The sequence below is a fragment of the Dermacentor albipictus genome, chromosome 4, assembly GCF_038994185.2.
Source record: "Dermacentor albipictus isolate Rhodes 1998 colony chromosome 4, USDA_Dalb.pri_finalv2, whole genome shotgun sequence".
NCBI lineage: Eukaryota > Metazoa > Arthropoda > Arachnida > Ixodida > Ixodidae > Dermacentor > Dermacentor albipictus.
Genome location: NC_091824.1, coordinates 145,910,422 through 145,933,329, shown reverse-complemented (window position 1 = coordinate 145,933,329; position 22,908 = coordinate 145,910,422). Strand labels below are relative to the sequence as shown.

General features: G+C 43.8%; 1 protein-coding gene across 1 annotated transcript in view; it reads left to right on the top strand.

The window, feature by feature from the left end:
• Positions 1-318: 318 nt before the first annotated feature.
• Positions 319-22,908, top strand: part of LOC135902177 (atrial natriuretic peptide receptor 1-like) — a 243,877-nt gene continuing 221,287 nt past the window's right edge. The window contains exon 1 of the mRNA XM_065432127.1: positions 319-1,380. Within this exon, the coding sequence (XP_065288199.1) occupies positions 600-1,380 (781 nt within the window). The 5' untranslated portion in view covers positions 319-599. The remainder of the gene's footprint in view (positions 1,381-22,908) is intronic.

Here is a 22,908-nt window from a genome sequence, read left to right as displayed (position 1 = left end):
GGAAAGCCGAATATTACGAGGCATTATAATTTTTATGCAAGAAATAAAGGCAACACAATGAAAGACGGGAAAAGAAACGATCACCTCCATTGCGCAGACGAACCTACAGCCTTCTCACGGCGTTTATCCTTGAACAGGTTGAGCAATGGTACAACGCCACTACAGGTGTGGTGAGAGTGATGATGGTTATCAATTGTTTAACAAAAAGAGAAGAAGCTGGAAGGGGCAAGACACTTGTTAGTTTGGGAGCGCTTCGCGAGCAATCAAAACTTTACGGACAGAAAGAACGTCGGAAGAAGAGCGGCAACGCAGCGAGCGCCTTTAAACTTGCATCAAACAGAAATCGTGCGAGCCTGGCCCCGGGCCCGCGGCGTGGCGCCACTCTCCACACCGCCGCGGCGGCTGCCAAAGCGAGCGCGCGGCTCGATGTTCGAAGCGCGGACTCTGAGGCCACAGCCACCGCTGACAGCAGCCCCGGTGCCGCTGAGCAGTCGCGTTCCGCGCGGCGCTCTTCCCAAGTGCGAAGCATGCCACTCCGCGTGGAAACACTTCCGCCGCAGCCGCTGTCCACCTGTGGCTAACGATTGCCTCAAAGGAACATGACGTCGCAACCCGGAGCGCCCGTCCGCAGGACGGGCCAAACCGCTCGCACGTTTCTTATTCTTCTTATCTCGCTCACCTTCCCCAGTGCTTTGTGTCAGGTGCTTCAGCACAGCAAAATTTCTTTGCCCGGAGCTGCGCTAGAAACGAGGGAGGAGGCGCTGAAGCTGAAAGGGCCACACCGTCCGCCCGAGATCTTGGTGCTCGCGCCGGATGACGACATGTTTCCTTACTCGTTGCACAAGGTCGTTCCCGCGGTGATGGTAGCCGTCGATTATCTACAGCACAGCAGAAACCTCACGCTCGTGGTCAACTACAACAACACCAACTGTTCGTCGTCGCACGGGCCGCTACTGGCGTTCGACCACTACATCGCTGGCAAGGTGGACGTTTTCCTGGGGCCGACGTGCTCGTACGTGCTGGCACCAGTGGCGCGCTACAGCGCCGAGTGGGACCTGCCCGTGCTCACGTCTTCCGGCCAGAACGACAACTTCGACATGAAGCACCCAAACTACCGCCTGCTGACTCGCATGAACGGCTCCTTCACCCAAGTGGGGCAGCTTTTCATCGAGACGCTGCGTCGCTTCGGCTGGCAGGTGGTCGCGTTCCTCTTCCACGAGTTCCGCGAGCGCACCAAGGGCCACTCGGACTGCTTCTTCAACCTGGCTGCTGTTTTCAACGCTCTCGGGGGTGGGCAAATGTTTCACCAGAAGTTTGACGAAGAGGATCCGAGCCTAAACCTCGAAACGCTCATGCAACAGGTGGCACGTAACGCTAGAAGTAAGTTCAACGTTTTTCGTTGCTTTGGTGCTGGCTTACACTTTCCTTCTGTGCTTGCTAAAGCACTGCAGAAGGCTCGACAATGAGCATAATATTACTGATCGCGCCTCAGACGTTTCTAGCATGGTGCAGACAAAGGAATTTTCTTGTAATAACGTCCATCGGATTATCGCCACGGGCGGTAGATGTGTCTTGACTGTGGAAAAGAAGGTGTGCAGATCCATTTGCCCTCACTTGCACAGTGCACTGGTAGGGGCTTTATTTCTTAGCACCCTTTGCTGCAAGATGGTTAGGGCCTCTTTTCTTGTTGACTGCCTTCCTAAATATATTATATTATATTTATATTATTAATTATACACACACACACACACACACACACACACACACACACACACACACACACACACACACACACACACACACACACACACACACACACATATATATATATATATATATATATATATATATATATATATATATATATATATATATATATATATATATATATATATATATATATATCTGTGTCACTGAGTTAAAAGGCGGAATGCCACATCATAAGTTGCTCAACTGCTTGTAGGCTCCCGACAACAACTGACATTTATAGTTTCGTATTAAACCATATTCGTTCTTTAATATGTATGGGGATGTCTTAAACTTAACGTTTTTATAACGGCGCAAGGACACCAGAGCGGACAGAAGAGATCGGATCTTCGAACAATTTATGTTATTTTCAGAAATTTCAGAAGATTAGTTACGTCAAGTTATCACAACGTTGACTATTTCTGCACGGCTTTATAAACTTCTGTTCCGCACTTGACTGTCGTGCTTATGTGTTATTATAGTATATTAGGCAATGCTTTCTGGTAAGAAAATAAATAGTTGGAAGTTCTGCAATGCGTTCACTTTTTTGTCCCCTCTGGTGCCTTTGGGCTCTTGATCAGAGCTTTGAGCCATGTTTTACCAACAAGCCCAGCCCCTCCTTCAAGCTTACGAATTATTGAACTTCTTGCACCCATAAATCCGCGATATAGCTCAAGAGAACCCTAGCGACTCTTTCCTCTGCGTAATAACTGGTGTTCTCGTTGACCTTTCCTATTTTGATGGTCCATTGATTCTTAGGTCTCGTCCACAAAATTCGTGGAGACATAATCGCGACGGCTGCGCATAAATGGGCTCATATTTGTGCCATCTATATTTTCTCAGTTATTTCTTTAACCCATTACTTACCATAGTTCCAGCCACGCGGGCGTATAACGGCTTGCTTGCTGTATGCAGGCTAGTAAAAAACATCTGGAATAAGTGCTGTGGCGCTTTTGTAGCGAAATAAAAATAACCGAAAAATGAAAAAGATATCTCAACTTTACATGCAGTGCTTTGTTTAGAAATATTTCAAATCTAGTCACTTGACATACGCCAATTTCTGTTGTTCTTAACATTTATTGGAGACGTGTGAGGGCACGTCCGTTATCGGTGGTGAACATGCGGTAAAACTGCGTTCACCAGAACTGCGCTCTGCATTCATCGGAACAATAGGTAAATTGAAGCTATTTATTTAAAACTAAAATTACCTAAATTGATTTAGAAGTAAATGCAAAGCAAAGAAAATTATACGTATTGCACCTTTTTTTGTCGCCGGCAACTATGCCCTCTCGTTTCAGCTGGTGTCATCTGACGTGTAAGGGAGACATATCTAGTAAGAGTTAATTTTGCCTTTTTCTTCCAAAAAGAAATGGTTTCGTTCTGCTAGCCATACATGAAGTTTACTGCCTTTTGTAGAAAAAGAAAAAGGTAACCCTTATTTAATAAATTATCACAATAAAAGAGGGGTGCATCACTTATTTCTTTTAACAAGAGCCTACGCGCCAGAAGGTTGTTCTAAAATGCCAACGCCATTCACTTAGCTTTTCTGCATTCTCGCACGAACAATTATCAAACAAAATATTCAGTGTGTTTCGGACAAAATTATAAATTTCCCTTCCATTATACTGATTGTATGGCATACTTAGCCGCGATGAAAAAACATGCACTGGACGGCTTTCGTATGGGGATGGGCATCTACTAGATAATTACCCATACTTTAAAGCAATTTTTGTTTACAGTCCCTGATTTTGCGAGATATCCTCATCGCTCATATGTAGCTGAAGGAATGCTGCTTCTACGCCTTCAGTCGCATGTCACCAACCATACAGCTTCTTGTAATACAGATCTAGTTTAAACTAAAGAAAAAAAAACAACCTGTACCAAGTATTTCTTACACAGCTTTTTCAACCATGTTACAGCGACTAGCTCCACATAAACGTGATACATGACAATGAAGCAGGACAACACAAGACTCACTACGTTTCGCCTTATATTTGGGATTAACACGTGGCCCATAAGCGAACTTCTCGCCGTAGATCTTCTTTGGCCTAATTTCAGAGAGAAGGGCTCCTATCGCGCGCCCAGAAATTTCGTCTTAGAAGAGGGGGGACGAGTCTTTTATTCACTCCCCTTTCAAGTGCACGCATGGAAGCCTGTATACTCCGGGGATTAAGAGCGCTGAGACCATGCTCGGCGTTCATGATCATCTACTAAAGCGCTATAAGGGAAGAGCAGACATGACTGATGGTATCGTCGGGATTTCTGAATAAAGTCCTTCTTCTTTTATTGTCACATACTTGGGCTGCCCTGCTTCGTCGCGGTATAGTTGGGCTGTGGCGCGAGCTCGTATATTTCGCAAAGCAAGCATTAAAGTATAAGTGTGTGCTGTATTAACTCGTCCCTGCAAAAGAGCTTCGCGAACGGTTTCTATGAGCGTAGGCACGCTTTCGCATATACTACGCCTGCACTTCTCAGCCATTAGGCCAGCTCCGCTCCCCAGGCATGCCCGGCCTGGACCTGTTGGGCAGAGCCCGCGAGCGCGTTCCTGACCCCTACGCTGGCGCCGACGGGGAGGTTAATTGCTTTTACGGTAATAATCGGAACAGAACAAAGGACTATGAACTCTCGAGCCAAGTGGGCTGCAAGGCTGATAACTTTGGGCTTGGTGATTGCAGCAGCCAGGCCTTCATGTTGTGATGTACTTTTGACTGCGTGCGTTCCATTAAACAATGAGCGTGAACGTGTTCGAAGAATATAGGGCACGACCAGTGGGAAGAAGCGTGTTGACTCCGTTCTGCAGCATATTAAGAGTGACAAAAAGATAGCACACTTGTATCAAGTTGCGGATCATACTTTCCTTTTTATTCTGAGACTTGCACAAAAGAGGAAACTGCTAGCAAGAAGCATTGTTTACTCTGCAGGTACTAATCTTCTGCAAGTACATTATTCGTAAAAAAATTTGAACTCATAATAATTACTTTTATTATGATTTTGATGATGCTAATTTTAATTTACAATTCTGAAGCTCTTCAATTTCAACGTAGAATTAATCAAGCTTTCTTTGATAACATATCACAAACTGGGAAAGCATGGCCTTTGTAAAGGTATAAACTCCTGACAATGTTCTCCTTGGTGCAGTCAGTGGGGTAAGTAATGGGAGTGGGAGAGGATTTATTTCAATGAAATTTTATATGTTAATAACTATTTGGCCGTAGGCTTCTTCTCTACAAACAATACATATTTCGATGGTCCCAGGATTATAACTTGATGTGTTATGAAAGACGTTCCAATAATGAAGCTATATGGTGGTATTTTGAAAGGGTTCCTTCGATCTGATTCCAATCGCTGATACAAATAGCTCTGATGGGTGGAAGACGTTGGCGATGACATGGACGCGGTGTCATTTGATCCAGTGGCGAAGAGAAAGAAGAGCGGAAAATAAAAAGACCCGTTACAAAGCACAGCCCCTAGTCTGATCACGAAGACAGCGATGGCCACGCACCGTGACTCGTGATTAGACGATAGCAAAAATTTGAACAAACAATGTAGTTTGTTTTTCATACGCTTGAAAGCACGCGCCAGAGGAAAGAAGAATTTTGAAATGTGATTGTTTGTTCTGCGCGTTACGTAGTGGAGCCTAAAGGAACAAGAACATTTTTGAGAAATATTACCGTGGTGGAAATGTGTGCGTACGTAAACATCGCAAAATTTTCTGCCTTCGAGGAAGACACTTTTAGAAGCTGCAACATTTAACAAAGGCTGATCAAACATTGTTTTGCCATCCAGCTGATGAAATTATTTCCCGATAATCTTGACGCATGAAAATCTTGTCTCTGTGTATCTGTTTCTTTCTACGTACTCGTTCAGTCGCGCTTAAACACTGTATTATGGATTCTAACCGACTAGCCCGCCAACGTGTTTTAATCTCATGAAAGCGCTGGACATGGTTGAAAGCCTTAAAAACTATCATACAAGCATGGCGCCTGTTCATTCTTTATGGAAGACGGTGCTCTGATAATTATTGAAAACGCAATAAAATAATACTTAGACCTACCGATGGTCAAGTGAGAAAAGAAAAGAAAGAGATAGAGAAGGACTAATTGTGGAAGTCGAGAAAGTAACTATTATCGAGGTAAACTGTAAATCAGTGCCGCACGCATAGCTAAAGTAAGTATATTCTTCCTCCATATTGTAGAGATGCACATCTGGGGCCGAACTCGCAAAGCTTTTTGCTCGTGAGTGTACTCGACGTTGGTCGGCTACCTTTTGTACTAGTTCGAAGATATTGGCTCTTAGGAAAAATTTAACGGAAGAGATTTTTTTTTAAATATGGGCCCCACTTTAACAAATTGATAAGAAATACGTATTTTCGTGCATAACCCTATACTCGCGGACAATTTTCTGTGGCTATGACGGGAAAGCTACAGATGCGAAGAGCGCAGAAGTGACAGCGCTCTTGAAAAGATGCCGTGTCTCAGTCCACGTCAGTTTAGCCTGGACATAACAAATCATAAACTCCTTTTTAGCAACAGTTAAATAAGACAGAACACACCACTGAGTATAAAAGTTTACGTACTTTGCGGCTTTTCCCATCCGCGTCTGGGGAAACGCGAAATCGAGGTACGTGAAAGCTGCGTCTATTCAGCGTCCGTTCCGAGCAACCAAAAGCACTGTAAAACGCTGCCGGACTACTTGGTGGCGTAACACACGCGCAGTAGCCACATGCCCGTAGCCATAGAGTTTCTCACTATATTACGTAGAGGAAAATCTGGCGCTGCTGCGCTGTGGTATCCATGGGAATGCCGGTATATTGTGACTTCGGATTGGCATCGTTCTGAGAGCCAGGCAAGCACCTACCAAGCACCGTTCCGTCTGTCACAATGATTAATTTTCTACTAAAACAGCACGTAAAAGCTGTTTTAGCTTTGTTATTACACAAAAACTTGTTTTGTTCAACTATGAAAACTTGTTATTGCATGTACAATTATATTATACGTAAAAAGTGTCAGCGGGCCGCTAAAGTTGGGGGACAGACGGCAAGATTCGCGCTCGCTTTGAAACAGTTTGACGTCTGTTCTCGTATTTCTCCCCTTCGTCATGCATTGTAAGTGAGTAAAGATGTAATATGCGAGAATAGAAACATTTTATGAAGATTTTACTTTAAGAACGCATTATTTGTGTAGCCATATGCACGTTTTAGACGAAGCCTCTTACAACACCAGCCAACGCAAGCCTCGCAGACACATATACCGTCATTCCCATGATGGCACAGCGCCCCTCAGAAAACTCCCATAGACGGTGGCGCCAGAGTTCCCTCTAGGTGTTATAGTGAGAAACTCAACGCCCGTAGCTTTCCCTTCATAGCCACAGAAAGTTGTCTGCAAGTATAGCCCAATACACAATGCACTGCACCCAGTACAATAAACGCATTTAACTTTGGTGTTTTTCTCTCAGGTTCCCTTGGCGATGAGTCATCTGTGCATGGTACGCGCGGGTTAAAAATAGCATGGCACTTTCTTTCGCTTCTGAACGCAATTTGCGAGAGGTCAGAAGTATATGTTCGGCTGCTTGCCGTATGTCATGTGTATACTGCGCCCGTCTCCGAGCAGAGGTCTTCCAGGCCGGCTGCTTGTATCAACAAAAGACTATTTCGGAGTGCGCTGAGAATTCCTGAAGAATAACAAGCGCCGCGGCGACAGAACAACCAAGCCCCTTGTGCGTGTGTGACTCCACACTGTGCGGCAAGATCAGCAGCACGCTAATGAATCCTGGTGCTCATCAGAGGCACGGCTGACGACCCTAACTATTGTGTTGTACAACTGTAAACTAAAATGTGCGTCAGTACATGAGGACGAGATTGAAGAACCAATCAAGTTAGAATAACTTAAAGAGATCAATATGTAACAAAAGCGTGAACATTAAGAAAATGCAGCAGTGAAAAAGAGCAAAAAAAGAAAAACACACACACACATTGAATCGTACTGCTCCAGGGTGTGCAAAATGTTACCTGTTGAAACGGTGGGGCGTCTCTGTTTCTCTAATGCAAATTATTGCTTTAATGTGGTGGAAATTTTGAGCTAGCTTGTTATTGATTATAATCTATAGCAACAGTGCTGTAAGAGGAAGGCCGAACTGAGAAAAAGCATACATAGCGCCGACTTCCAACTGGTCTTCGTTTGTCAATGGGAGCACATTTATAATCTAAGAAGAACAAGGAAAACAGTGTACACCTTTAGACCTTGCACAGAAGCATATTTCTTTTTCTTGTCGAGAAGAAAGATGGAAGTGGTGGCAAGCAGCTTTCATTTCTTCTTGAGACGGAAAATGTGTTTCTGTGCAAGGTAAATCTTCTGGGTTTTTATTATGTGCCACAACCACGATCTGAGTACGAGGCATGCTGTAGTGAGGGGCTCCATAATAATTTAGACTACCTGAGGTTCTATTAACGTGCACCTAATGCACGGTACACTAAAGCTTTTTGCAACCACCCCTACCAGAATGCGGTCGCCACGATCTGAACTGAACCAGCCGACCTCGGGCTCAGCAGCTCAACGCCGTAGTCACTGGGCAACACCTAGCGCATAACCGCAGTGGGCTATGCGCTAGGTGTAAATTGAATTCTGGGAGTTATGTATACTCTAACCCCCGTATGCAGAAATGCAACTTAAGTTGAAGCCCATGCTTGACTTGATTTGAGTGACGCCTATCGGGAACGCGCCGAAGAAAACGCAGTGAGCGTCTTTGGGCACGTTAACGCCTGGCGTCATCTAAATCAAGTCAAGCAGGTGCTTCGACTTAAGTTGCATCTCTGCATACGGGGGTAAATGTGCTTCCTAAGATAAAGCAAGAGAAGTTGCAAGTTAGTGTTCTGTATATATCCCTTCTGTATTAGATGATGACAAATGAGTGCGAGATCAGACAGCGGGTGTCCTGATATAGGTTATGGAGATGATGGCGCTGTAAGATAAGGAGTATGTTCCCTTTGTTATTTTGCTTTTTTATCATCCCCAATTCATGACCGGCTGATCAGTGGTGCTTGGACAAATAGCGGAGCGCGAAGATGAAAGTACAATTGAAATAGAATCGTCCCGTAATGCGAGCCTAAGTGCAAAACATTCTTCTTTACTTAACCCTTATCCTTTGCATCTATTCAAGTCTTTCTCGTTACATAGGACAGTGAGAGCAAATTACAGGCTTTAACGATATCTTAGTGGCGTAAATAAGGAAGTTGTTTCTGAGGCTCCCACCCACAAAAACACTGTTGCACTATAGGTGTTTTCTTGAAGCGGATGTGTGGTTTTAGGTATTTGACTATGCAAGGCGCACATAATCATGAACGATGTCAGTATTTATGCGGTAAAAGTGAATGAAACGGATGCCTACTCGTGATGATAAACACTTGTACTATCGTTTCAATACTATTTTTCTTACTTTGCCATGGTCAACAGGAACGACGAGGAACTAACTTGCCGGAGCGACACTGCGTACACTCAGAAATCTGCAGATGAGAGGAAGAATGCGTGAGTTTTGTTTTGTAGGCCATATACTGATAATTGTAGAGATCTTAGTTGTCCTGGAATGTAAACCAAATAAACAGTCACACACATGAATTTGGAAAAAAGAAAGAAGGTTGAATGGGAAATTTATGGGGCTGTAGTGTCCAAGATTTCTTCTCTTTGGTGCGGTCTTGATAACGGGCTCCTCCATTATTTACTATTTACGTCACAATTAGGAATTTATTATGAAAACTGCGCCGTTTAATTCGAAGGAAAATCTTCGTCATGTATACCAGTTTATCGAGGGTTTCCGAAACTTTAAAATCAGCAACGTAGTAAATAATATATATGTGAATAGAATTACCTCAGAAGCGGCTCGAATGCTTTACTTCGGCTGATTAACTAGCAGGGCATTACCTGCATGAGGTATATCAAAGCCAAATAGTACCGAACTTCGCTATACCGTCGTTTCGGTAAGGACAAATTCGATGTCCCTTCGGCGAAAACGTGCCAGCACATTGGTGGCTTTGAAGATTACTCGCCTTCAAGTTTCATTGCAGATCACTGGCACAAAGAAACAAGACAGGACTGCTGGAGAATCGCTTCCAAGAAAATGGTGAAGTTTCCTTAAAAGCAGGCTGACCACGATAGGTGGAATTATCGGCGGAGATATCCCGCGTTTCTGTAGCCGGAGGTGCTTTTTACTGTTTAAAGAACGAGACCCATGAAGGCGCGCTCGTTTCAACCGCAGCTGGGCATGTCGGCGAATTCCAAATGAGCTCAGAGCCTCTGTGGGCCCGATGGGGAACGAGACGCTCCAGTTTAGCGACTGTGAGACGCATTTTAAGGATACCGGGGGCAAGAGCCTCATTTCCTACATTTAAATTTATGCCAAAATTTAGGACTGTTCGGCACCTGTTTACTTGATGCCCACACATGGAGTTTACAGGACTCGCCACAACCTCTTCGCGCACGTGCGCAAATAAAGCCGCTACTAACAAAGGTCTTCGGTAGTGGTCTATTTTTCGCGATACGGTGTGAACGGTGCCTGGTCAAAAAAGCACTGCACAGCGGCACTTGTCCTGTCGTTAAGCAGTCCGTATTTAGAAGCACGTGTTACACAGATATATGGTGATGGACAAAGATGTAGGCGTTAATCCTTGAGAAAACTCCATCGCAGAGCACCTCTGCATTATGACTTAACGGGCAAGCTTCTCTGCATTACTCGAACAATTGAAATACTGTGCAGAGCGACTTCGAGGCACTTCTTGGAAGCACTGTCCACCATATGAATGCACAAAGCACCATGCTTAACCTAACACAGCCAGAACCAGGAGTGATAGCATATTGCCATAGATGCCGAGTTCATTTGCATGAGCGCACGTGAGCGCAGTGCTAGCGAAACGCTATGAACTAAATTCACGCAGTAAGCGCTCACTCTTCCTTACAGTAAAGTGCATTTGAAGAAGTACTTTAGGCACGTCAATGATCGCATGAGAAAACGCAATCGTCGTTACAAATATAAGGATTGTTACCCTTCCTTCACGGCAATTGAGAGTATCCTTATACACTGGTTGCGAGCAAGTACGCAGAGGTCTGACCGTATAGAAGAAAGAGGTTTGAAAGGTGCATCTGACAAACCAGGTTACGCTATATCGTAATTGCCTTGCATGTCGCAATAGAGGGTAGCTTCTTGACATATGGTAGTTTTTTTTCCATTAGTTCTATGCATGGTGGCTTTTCTCTATAACACCTTGAGAGTCAGAAAGACGATACGCGAAGGTGACACATAACACAAGCGCTCACATCATAAGCACTCTCCAGCGTGTCACATTCTTCACGTCTTCATTGTTTTTCATGCGCTCAAAGTTTTTTCGAGAATGCAGTACTAACTTGTCCGCCATTAGAACCTATTGTAATGGGGTTTCACATGTCAGGCGGGTATTTCTTTTTTTTTGTAACTGGTAATGAAGTGGTCTTGTTATTAATTTTTTTTTGTTACACTTTGCTCTCCATGTTTATTTATTTCTATCCCTGGCTAAGGATGTATGCGCACGTTCACTGTTCTTTTTTCTCTGCTTAGTATGGTTGTGAACTGCAACGAAAATTCAATTGCTAGTAAAAAAAAGGAGCGCTGTTTGAAGTTTTGAAGTTGAATGACATGACATTCATGACAACTGAAAAAAAAATTGGCAGTCGCTCAGCTTGGCTATGGCAGGATATACGTAGCGAAAGCTAAGCCATAGCATGGCTAGCCTTGCTTAATGTGGATTGCAAGTCCAGGTTAGTCTGGTTGTCTAGCTATGTTACGGCGTTTAGCCAGTCGTTCGGTGCGCTGTTCGTCTGTTTCCTGGGCGATTCGTTTCCTCTTCATGTCGTCCCGATGTCGATTCCAGGCCTCCTCCTACTTATCATAATAGTCTCCATCGATACTGCCGCCTCAACTGTGGCTGGGGCGCACGCGAGCTCTCCTTTTCAATCCTCCGACATGTTATCAGGCATGCGACGCAGCTCGCGAAGCGAGCGGAGGTGAACGCAACGACGGGGAACGCGGTGTGACGAGGAACACGGTGTGATGTCATGTGCCTCCTTGGGGCATGGCCATGGCGAAATCGGAAGTTCGCGGCCAGTGAAGCTTTTGCTTTAATATCCTATACATCACGATGAAAAATGGTTGCACAATTAACGTCGTTATGGCCGATGTTTCGGCAAGTTCCGTCGTGAAAGCGTTGGCTCCATTGACAGAGCGCGTCCGACTGCTGTTCATCGCTTTAAACTTTCACCTTGATGTGAGCTACTGTGATGGTTGAATCTTAAATATTATTTATCAAGGTCTTTTCTTTTTCTGAAGCTGGAAGGCGATCAACATACTCATTCCTCCAGTGCTAACGGCGGAAAATGAGTAATACACGTAATGTGTTGTAAACTCCGGAGCACACATTTGATGCCATGAACATGCTTATCTTTTGCATGTGGTGGTATCAGGGAGAAACAGTCTGTCCGATATAAGTTTAAGAAAGCCTATCTCCTTGCTGGCTGGTCGAAGAACCATATTTTCTTCAATATCGCGGACATGGACTACTTGTGCGAACCCATGTGTTATGCCTCTACATACGCTTTGCGGCCGCTGGAGGTACTAAATTTTACTTGGAAGCACCTTTGATCTGCACCATGTAATAAGACCTTCGAGCAGCGCTGGTAAAGCTCTAGGTTCAACGAAGGCTCTTGATTTGCGTCGATGACAGGCACTCCAGTTACATGTTAATATGTGTGTTTGTTAATGTTCTGCACATATGTACACCCGTGAGCAAAAGTATACGGACCAGGGATAGCGCAATAAAGCCGATTTTTTCTCTGCCTGTGTATACAACTTGAAATTGAGGACTGCAGTTCAAATTTGGCATTGCGAACTTTCGATAGTACTCGTCAATTTCAGTTTATGCACGCTAATTAGAAAGAAATTCACTTTTTTCTGACACCCTGTGGTTCATATACGTTTGCTCACGGGTGGACTTTGCATGGACGCCCAATTACCCTCTTTAACTGTAGTAGCATGCTGCTCAGGCAGACATCCCCGGCATCCATTCAATAGCGCTCCTCTTAAACCGTAGAAAAGCGGGATAATCCTATTTTACGTCATCAAGGAACATACAGCTTCCATCTTGTTATGTTTGTCATTCTTGTGGCTCCACTGACTGCCCTCCTCGCCTTGAATGTTGTTTTTTTTTAGTTCTAATTTCATGCATGCAGGGAACATCGTTAATGACTGCCTATAGCCCTTGTAGTTCAAGGGGTTTGCGTGGTTGACCTTCACTCTTAGCCTGCAAAGCATCAGTTTGAAGATAACAGTGTCGTCGATTTGATATACAGCCGCAGTAATGGTTAAATGTTGTCTTCCTTTGGGCTTTCTCAACTCATGGCTAGGTTCAAAAATTATTTATATACGGACAAGTCACTATGCATTATTTAGAACTTTGTCATATTATAACTCGTGGTCTACCAGAACACAAAGAGCTTGAATGTCACATTACCGTATGTTGATCGTTTCTTTTCAATTTCTTTCTTAGATGTCGGCACATGTAAGGAGTACAAAGGTGAAACATTCTTATTGTCCAACCGTTTACAGTCAGAAAACGTAGCCACCTTTGGCAGTATTGTTAATAGCTTAACTTATTTTTATAGTTTCTCAAAAAATGCACTACGCATTGCCGCTCAACTCACTTACGAGACATTGGAAATCTTTTTTTTTTTTCTGCTTACTTGTGTAAGTTCTCAGAGGTTTAACAAGTTCGTGCAGAACGTTCCACTCTCCTTCCTTCTATTCATCCATATAAGCCATATGACAGTTTCTTGCACAGCATGTGCGTATAGGTCCACAACCACGGCAAAAAACCGAATAGGGATGCGATGTGATTCACAAGAAACCAGAGAAAAATGAGAAATATGAAAATGAGATGATAATGGTGGTTTGCTCTGACTCGCAGCGGCCGTCAGGTTGCGGCAGTGCGCGCGGACATTGAAAAAAAAAAACGTAGGAAGGCTAAGCAAACTGAGCGAAGGGTCGCCTCCTCGTTTATTCTCGCCTCCCGCGCGCCTTCTTTGCTCTTCCATCTTTTTTTCCTCCGTTATGGTGCCGCCGGTCTGTACGAAGCCACTTTCAAAACAGTGAAGAGAAAAAAAATAAGAATACAAGAACATGTGTGGCTTCGTCTTTTTCTGGTGCCTCGGCAGGCGAACGTGAAGAAATATTAGAACGATGGCTAACGCGGAAAGGAGCAGCCGTCGCCCACGTTTTGCTCGACGTCGGCGATGTACCGTGCCGACGGTTTTGTCTGTTATGGAAATGACCATTTTACCGCGCTCGCTTCCGTCATACTTTATCTTTTTCTTCAAGAATTTTCGATTCCTTCTGTCAACTCTTCAGAGAAGTGGAACTTCACAATCGTACCTTCTGTTTTTTTCCTCTTTGAAATAGTTAAATCTTCATTCGTAATAGGGGTGTGCAGCGCGGATTTCTTCAAGCGCTTGAGATTTCTTTAGAAAATTGGATAATTCGGTTAATGTGCTGTGTGCATTTAAATTAGTTTGGCAAGAATGTGGGCAATTAAACGTAAATGACTTTTGTATGAAGGGCGGAATGCACCGGTATTTCGCACTTTTTCTCCCAGCATTCATATATTTAGGTGTGTGTTATATCTTTATACATAATCTAACGTGACAAATATGTTTTTCTTACGAATTGAGAAGCTCGCCAACTCCAGCGTAGCCATCGTCAAGTGCGAAAAAGGCAGTTCAAGAAACGGTCAAGATGCTTTCCGCCGTCATAGTTTTGCTCCACGCTTTGCTGAAATTTCAATAATGTAAGCATGCCAAGAATTTAAGTCTTCTCAGGCTATTTTTGTTTTGGTACTGCCAGTTTTCCTGTTCTGTGATACATTTCTTTCTTTTAGTAGAAGCTGAGGCAGCTAGACAGTACTTCGGTTACTTCATTTCACTGTTGAACAGCACTAAACAAAGAAATAACTACTACTACTACTACTACTACTACGACTACTACTACTAGTACCTATAATAATAATAATAATAATAATAATAATAATAATAATAAGAAGAAGAAGAAGAAGAAGAAGAAGAAGAAGAAGAAGAAGAAGAAGAAGAAGAAGAAGAAGAAGAAGGAGAAGGAGGAGAAGGAGGAGAAGGAGAAGAAGGAGAAGGAGGGGAAAGAGAAGAAGGAGAAGGAGAAAAAGTAGAAGCAGAAGAAGGATATAATCACTATTAAGATAATAATAACACAAGGAAGTTAACTCAGGAGGTAATGTTACGTTAACAGAGTTGTTACGGATATTTGTGACGCGGTTAATTTGTGTAGGTCCTCAATCATTTATGGCTGGCAAGAGGTGCTTTCGCTTGAGTGGTACTTATGAATACTCTGGAGGTACAATAGTCTTTTTTGTTCGCTTTTGCAAGTGTCATCGAGACCCGGTGACACTCTCAATAAAATAGTATGGCAGGAATATTCCCTCATAATGCAAAAAGAAGAATAGTAACGCGACGGTAACTGCTGTGCATTAGGAACTCGAGCGCTATTGATTCGTTTTGTCTTGGGAACAGTAAGCGCAATTTTCTTCGATTCCATTGGAGTGACTGAAAATTAAAAAAAAATAGAAGTGAAGAAATTGCATGCGTGAAAAGGCGGCCGCAGTCAGGGAAAGTCTTCAAGTCTTGTTCCAAGCTTCGAACTTATGGGCCACGAAGCTGTCTTTACTCTTGCCTTTCGAAAGCTGCTTCATCGATATGAAGTTTTTCTGGAGGTCTAATGCACTACATGCACTTTTATGGGTGGTGCCTACGGTTGTGATCTTCGCTTTTCCCTCTTTTTAAAGAACGTGCGTCCAAATAGGGTCAAAATTTCCGGAAGACCATCCCAAGATATTTGTCATACTTTTCTCGCTTTCTTTCTTTACTTGCATAACGCCAAGTTCATGGGCTTTAAACACCAGTTTTGCCAAGTGCGGAACTGAGTTTTAAGCAGAAAAACGTTCAGTGAAGCAATTTCATTGTTGTTTCTTCCAATGAGGTCCACGAAAACGGTTATTTTGCCTTGCCAAGTGCGGAATTGAGCTTTAGGCAGGAAAACGTCCAGTGATGCAATTACATTGGTGTTTCTTCCAATGAGGTCCACAAAAATGGTTATTTTGCTCATAATACTTTAACTCTGCCCATGGAAGGCAAAGTGCTCTTTCACCCAAAAGTATTGTGAAGATACTAAGTCCGCATTGTCGTACCATGACGGATGTTTTTTAATCTGTGAAGCTTCTGAGAAAACCCTATGGGTTTCCTTCGGAACTTCCTGCTACATCTAAAGTCAATGAAAATTTCTCTTTCCTGAAACTTCCTTCACTTTGGTGACTCCTGCAAACCATATTTGTCGACTATGGCCAGTTTTCACGTATTGCTGGCTCTGCTGCGATTACTTGCAGGCAGCGCAACGCTTGTTTACACAATTTTTTATCCATTTCTCTCTCTCACCTGTCGCATCCCTTTGGCCCTCCCCCAGTGCAGGGTAGCCAACCCGAGTTAATCTCTGGTTTACCTGCCTGTCTTTTCTTTGCCTTTCTCTCTTTCTCTCTCTCTTGAGTGAGAAGACTTCAAGAACTTTCACTGTTCCTATTACGAGTGAATTCCGTGTTTTGGAGCTTAACATGACGATACTAGTTATACTGCACCCCCTCTTCATCCCCCCGACATTCTTTTATAGATAAAAAATGTTTTATTAGTCCAGTGAAGATGAAAACCAGCTAGGACTCAAAGTTTTATTTACCCGTAAATTGTCTTTGCTGTGTGGGAGTGTCATCCTGTGTGTAATGGAACACCCTGGAAATGGCAAGAAGAGCAGAACTGCTTAAGGGAGCAACGACATGTCATTTCGATTAAACTTCATACCCTGAATTATTGACGGTTTGTCCGAATAACAATGACTAAGATACTTTTTTGAAATGCTCAAGAATAAACAGTAGCATAATACTAACTTTTTTATTTTTTTATGCACAATGAAGAGAATCACTTCACAGCAATCTATTTGTAACCGAGCAAAGCAGAAGTATGCGTCGTGTCACGCTGTATACAGAAGAAAAAATTGACACCACAAGGTGGTAAATAATGTTCGGGTAGCGAGCGGGGTAGCTTGTCTTCGGTGCTCAATTGATTTGCGCGTGGAGAGCCACTAATTTGATCAGTGCTGCTCGCTGGCAGCGGCTCCTGAGAGATGAACATACGGCGAGTTGCACTGCGACAGCTGCCGTGAGTAAGCTGATTTGCGGCCTGACAAGAACGAATGCTGACTCTTTCTCATTTGCGGCTGGCTTGCGGGCACGTCAGATCATGCACAGTGGATCGACTTTATGCGGGAATCGGAACACATTACACGGCTATCAGAGGGAAGTAAAGTAAAAGAGAAAGAGAAAGAGAAGAAAACAGAAAGAAATGCGGTGACGTCAAGGTTCGTCCAGATTCTTTTCCCCAAAAACGGTGCAACCCCACTTCCGTTCATTTTGTGCCAGATGAACATCTATTTAACGTATCGTCCAGATGAACCACGGTTGCTTTAATAATATCCTTATGTAAATGCACCGATGAATTTCATTTCGACAGCTCTTAATGGCTTCCATGTGTAGAGGAGGTAAGGACGAGACATGTAAATGCAAAAAAAATGTTTCTTTTTTGTCTTAATGCGCAAGACACATCAAGAATGCGCATAATCAACGAAAGAAAAAGATATTGCGCAATTTTTTTCAGCAATAAGGGGAACCCCCCAGACAGCAAACTGGAAGTGGGCTTCACCCAAAGCTATCTAAGGCTTCATATTGGATTTGTACAGGCAGCTCTCATCGTATGTGAACCATTGGTGTACATTTCATTTGCCTTACACCATTGCAGCCGCAGCGACAACACTGCAGCATGACACCACTGCAGCCGCAGATCTAACGTTGGTCTGTCTCCTCTGACAGTACTTTCGAAAGAAAGCGAGTCGCGTGGCAAACTTCTTCCCGTGTTTCTGCTCCAAACTAACAAATGACGCTTGCAGCCTGCTATTCACCGTTGACTGAAGACATTTAGCCAAAGAACTTCGTACTCAATACTGAAACTCTGCAAGAAAGAAATGACATTCTGGTATGTTGCCTGTAGGCATGACTTGTCAATAAAGGTTTAATTGGTTACATTTTGTCCGCTTAACGGTCGTACCGAAGTTAGCCGAAAGGGTTAAAGTAAGACGCTTGCATCTCATAGAACAAATCATGAAGGGTATAAAGCGAATCCAACTGAGAGCATGGCCTGCCATCGTGGCAGCGATAATGACATACAATGTAAATAACAGCCAGAGAAACATATCCTGTCTCTACAGGCCACGGCGTCCGCCAGAGATCGGCAGCACTACCTACTCGTTGTCATAGTGCTAAATCTATATCACTCTGCAATTATTTCTTCCTGCCGACGAAGTTGGCCACTGTTCTGGGCCAGTGTGGCAAGGAAAGTTCTTCACGATTCTGTCTGTCGACAAGTGACCCAGCTTTTCCGATCGTTGGCGACGGGCGATCCCGTCTATGTCATTGAGGCTGTTATGACAGTATAGTACGTATGCCGCGGAAGCGAAGCTGGCCAAACGCACTGGAGCACGACGGTCTAGTTTGTTTCTCGACGCGATAACGATTTCTGCTCCATGGCAGCCACTTTGACGGCAAAGTTAAGGCAAGAGACAGCGCAAGCTGCAAAATCTATATTTGCATCTGTATGCGAAGAACACTTCAGTCGCTGAAAACGCTGTAGCTGTTGCTGGTCACTATCGCCGGTCAGTCGGCTCATAATACCCTGCGATATTTGCGTCGAACATTTTCACAGCGTTAATGCTAATTTTTTTTACCACCGTAATAAAAATAACTTGGTTTAGTCCCGTTTCCTGACGTTTATTATTTGGAAGAACGGAAATAACAAAAACAGGCCATATATAACGTTCGCCCTGTGCCTCACGTCCTGTGAAATCGCCCACGAGATGCTCCACAGAAAGAAGCTAATAAGCATGGATCTATTGAAAGTTTTAAAAGCTGCTATACAATGTGATCCGTAGTGCGAAATTACTTTAATTTCTGTCTCTAGATGAAATTTATTCAGTGCTGAAAACTAAATATTGGCGCTACTACTGGAAGCACTGGCGTTGCTGTCATTTTTTGCGTTTAGGGTGGCATCACGTGACAGTAATTTGATTCAATAGCGCTCACACGGCTTGTAGCAAGCCGTCGTTTTGCAAAGTTTAGGAGGCGTGCGTTTGTAATTTTGTTCGAGAACATTGTTCTTGTCGTGGACAATGGCAGAGGTATCAGCAATGAAAAACTTCCATTGTAACCATCACAACGCTACATTCTTTTGTAGAGGGGCTCATCTATTAGCTCCTAAGGTATTCGATCCCGGGGAGCATGCTTAATTTTGTTCAGTTTTCGTGTACTCGGTACACAAAAACACTGTGCTGGGCTAATTATAAATGTCGTAAATGCGTATTCGCCGTCCTGATCATGTTACGTTACAAATTCGTTGTCACAGCACAGTACGCTAACATTTTGTGAAAGATGCATGTTCAGGATGCGCGGGCTGTAATTGTAATACTCTTGATGATGTTCGCCGTTGCAAAGGAGAAGCAGCCTTTGGCCTACCTTATTTTTTTAACGGCTAATTGAATAATGATGCATACGACGGCGTGGTACAAATACCTTATAATCTTACAGACTATTTCTAAGACTTTATGCAAAAATATGACAACGACGCACACATCACGCATACGACCACGCACCCATCACATTTTCGAAATATTTGCTTTTTTTTGTTCGGTTTACTCAATACACAAAGCTAAATTGACATAAACATTCACATCCACAAGAAACACCAACAGCACTCTATTTCTTACCGCTGTCTGCGGCCATTACGCAAGAAATGAATGAGGCACTCATCCCGATGGCTAAAATAACTTGGCACTAGGCAGATCTGGTCAAGTTGTTTATTTAAATAGGCAGTGCAACATTTACAATATTGTTAATTACAATATTTTCGACCTAATCACATTGTGCCTGAGTTTTAATAAGAAAGACTCTAGATGCTTACACGGTACAGTAATGCAGATGTGAAGCAGTGTTTAGCGTTAATGACCAAATGTGGTGACCTGACTGGAACAACGGAGTAAGAGATCTGTTGTCATGCGGTCAGGAAAAAAAAACATACGAGCAAAGAGCGTGACTACTTCCCGTATAGGTGGAAAGCTTGGCAAGCTGGATTTAATTCATACCTGAAGTCTTCGCGGAAAGCGACGAGAACACAACAAGGACACTCGAAAAAGGATTTGTTCGTAACGCAGCGCTCATCATGTGTCCTTATTTTCGTGCGGCCGTCGTTTACCACGTGGATTTCAGGTATGAATTCCTTTCCGCATTGCGGCACGTCACTATTATAGGCCAAACAAGTCCCGTGACCAAGCAAGCCACTGCGTGTTTCAACGAGTGATAGCTTTCTGAATGATCCAGAGCATTCGTAAATTTCGGCAGAATCTAGTTGCAGTGTAGGCAATATACAGAACAATGTTTGATAAGATAACAGGGAAAACATGGGATTAACTAATGCAGTGTAGAAAACTGAATCAAAACAAAATACCATTTCGTGTAAACGTACTCGCTACAATTGGCCACCCGCCGTGGTTGCTCAGTGGCTATGGTGTTCGGCTGCTGAGCACGAGGTCGCGGGATCGAATCCCGGCCACGGCGGGGCGAAATGCGATAACACCCGTGTATTTATATTTAGAGGTGCACGTTAAAGAACCCCTGGTGGTCGAAGTTTCCGGAGCCCTCCACTACGGCGTGCCTCATAATCAGAAAGGGGTTTTGCCACGTAAAACCCCATAATTTTTTACAATTGGCCGAAATTACGCGGCCGTATCACGTAAACAAAGCCGCCGGTACACCGGCGCAGCTTAAAGCAGGCACTGCGCGCATTATCGAACATTCGTCGTCACTAGGGCGCTGGTGGAAGATGAAATCTCGGTATCTTCTCAACCCCAACAGGCCGCCAACGTTTATCTCTTTAGCAAGTATATGGACATTACATGCGCATTTCTGCCGTAGAGCACAGGACACCAGAGAGGGGGGAGAGGTACGTTCTACTCAGGCGGCTGTTGCGTATGGCACGGACGTGCGAGTCCTATCTTGAAAGCGATGTGCGATGGGGACAGAGCTCGCCGAGGGATGATAGCTTCGTGTGCACTGTTTTTGCGCCGCTTAGATCGTGTTGAATCTGAGGGGCAGCACGAAGGTCAATGCGCTCGCTGCTGCTGCCGCGATTATTCATTGAAGTGTTCTGACACCGAGTTTCCGCGGTCATCGAGAGAGATGTGTACAAGTTTGACTGTGCGCGTAACATCATGCTTGTTATTTTAGTTAGTAAGCGAATGTTTACAAGTTTGCAAGGCCGGTAAAACTACTTTACTTAATTCGTATAGCTGTCTGCTAATTTGCTATCCCGATCGATGCTTCGCCTGTCGGGCGAAACTGAGACTTTCTTAAAGCCAAGTTTTCTTTGCGGACCGTCCTGCACTTTCCTGGCCATGGCTGCTGTGTGCTGCTTGGTGCACCTACTGTTTTGTTGAATAGCTCATACTGAAAAAAAATAGCAAAGGTTGACGTTACCTTTAGGTCATTTCAACGTGAAAGCATGAGAATATAATCCAATCACCTTAAATGAAAACTCCACCTTAGTCTACTTTAGTACAGTTTAATCCACCTCCATCTACTTAATCCACTTATATCCATCTTAGTCCACTTTAATCTACCATAATAGAATTTTGAGAGTAGACCGGGTCTGTTTTTTTGGTATGAACCATGGCGTCCGGCCAAAGCCATGGCTTTTTATCGTGGCATATTGCAGTGCGAGCCGCGGTAAGTCTAGAGCGCCAGGAACGTGGTGGCTTTTGGTCAGGTGAGCTTTCTTGCCATCCGATGTTAACACCGGGCGCCGGATTTTTGCTTCATGGGGCATACATGGCTTTCGCATGAAAATGCATTATGTGTCTGGCGGTGGAATCGAACCTAGGTCACCCACCTCAGCAGTACATTGCTCTAACCATTAGGTCACAATCTTTTTTTAATCGTTACTACCGCAGCGAACAAAAAATTCACAGCAAAAGGCACACTTATCATACCATTCTCTAGAAACTGGGTTTCCATGATCCCGTTAAAATTTGCGCATGTTTAATATTGATTCAATTCTTGGGAGCGATTCGGGCTTTGAGGTATGAAACTGGCACAGAGCTAAAATTCTACTGATGCTTTTATTTGAGATAAAGGTGTCTCGGCTTCGCGTCTATGTCAGTGTTCCGAACTGCCATCCTAGATCGCCCAGCGCTGTGAGGGCCCAGCAGTACCTTGAGGTCAAATGGAAGATCGTGCTCATTTTCAGCCTATGACGACAATCACACAGAAGGCACGCTATCGTCTTTCAATGCACAAAGTCTTCAGCATCACGTTCGGCTGTATTGACAACCGTTCCCTTACGGAAGGCCGAATTCTTGGACCCCGCTACCAGCCGACATCGGCACGAACTTTTTTAAAAGCGCTAGTGTGCTTTTTAATGGAAACGGGAGTAACTAAGAAAAAAAAAACTATAGAGTGTGTGAGCTGATGCTGCTGTTTCTCTTGATTTTTTAATTTTCTGCTCTTTTCTTGTTTTTTCTGCCCTCCCCCAACCCTCTGTGCAGAGTAACTTAATCTGTTTAATCTCTCGGCCTTTTACCTCTTGTTTTGCTTCGTCACCTTCTTTTTCAGCCTAAGAATATCTTAAGCCAAAAGCGTCCGCAAGTAGGTCTTTTTTAAGAGTGCTTTGTAGGATATCTGAATAGAACAATGCTTGGCAACCATCTAATCGGCCGCAGTCGCCCACGCGCTTCTATTGTGCCAACGCCAGCTAGCTCTTTAAGATGATCTCCACGTGTGTCGCAGAGCGTAGCACGAGGGCGCGAGCCAGCTTTCTTTACGCCAAAGACACAGAAATTCAATGAGCAAATTTTGATAAAAAAAAGTAATTGCTTCAGATATATTTCAAGATCTGCATTGGATCGGCGGAATTTACTTTTTTTTTC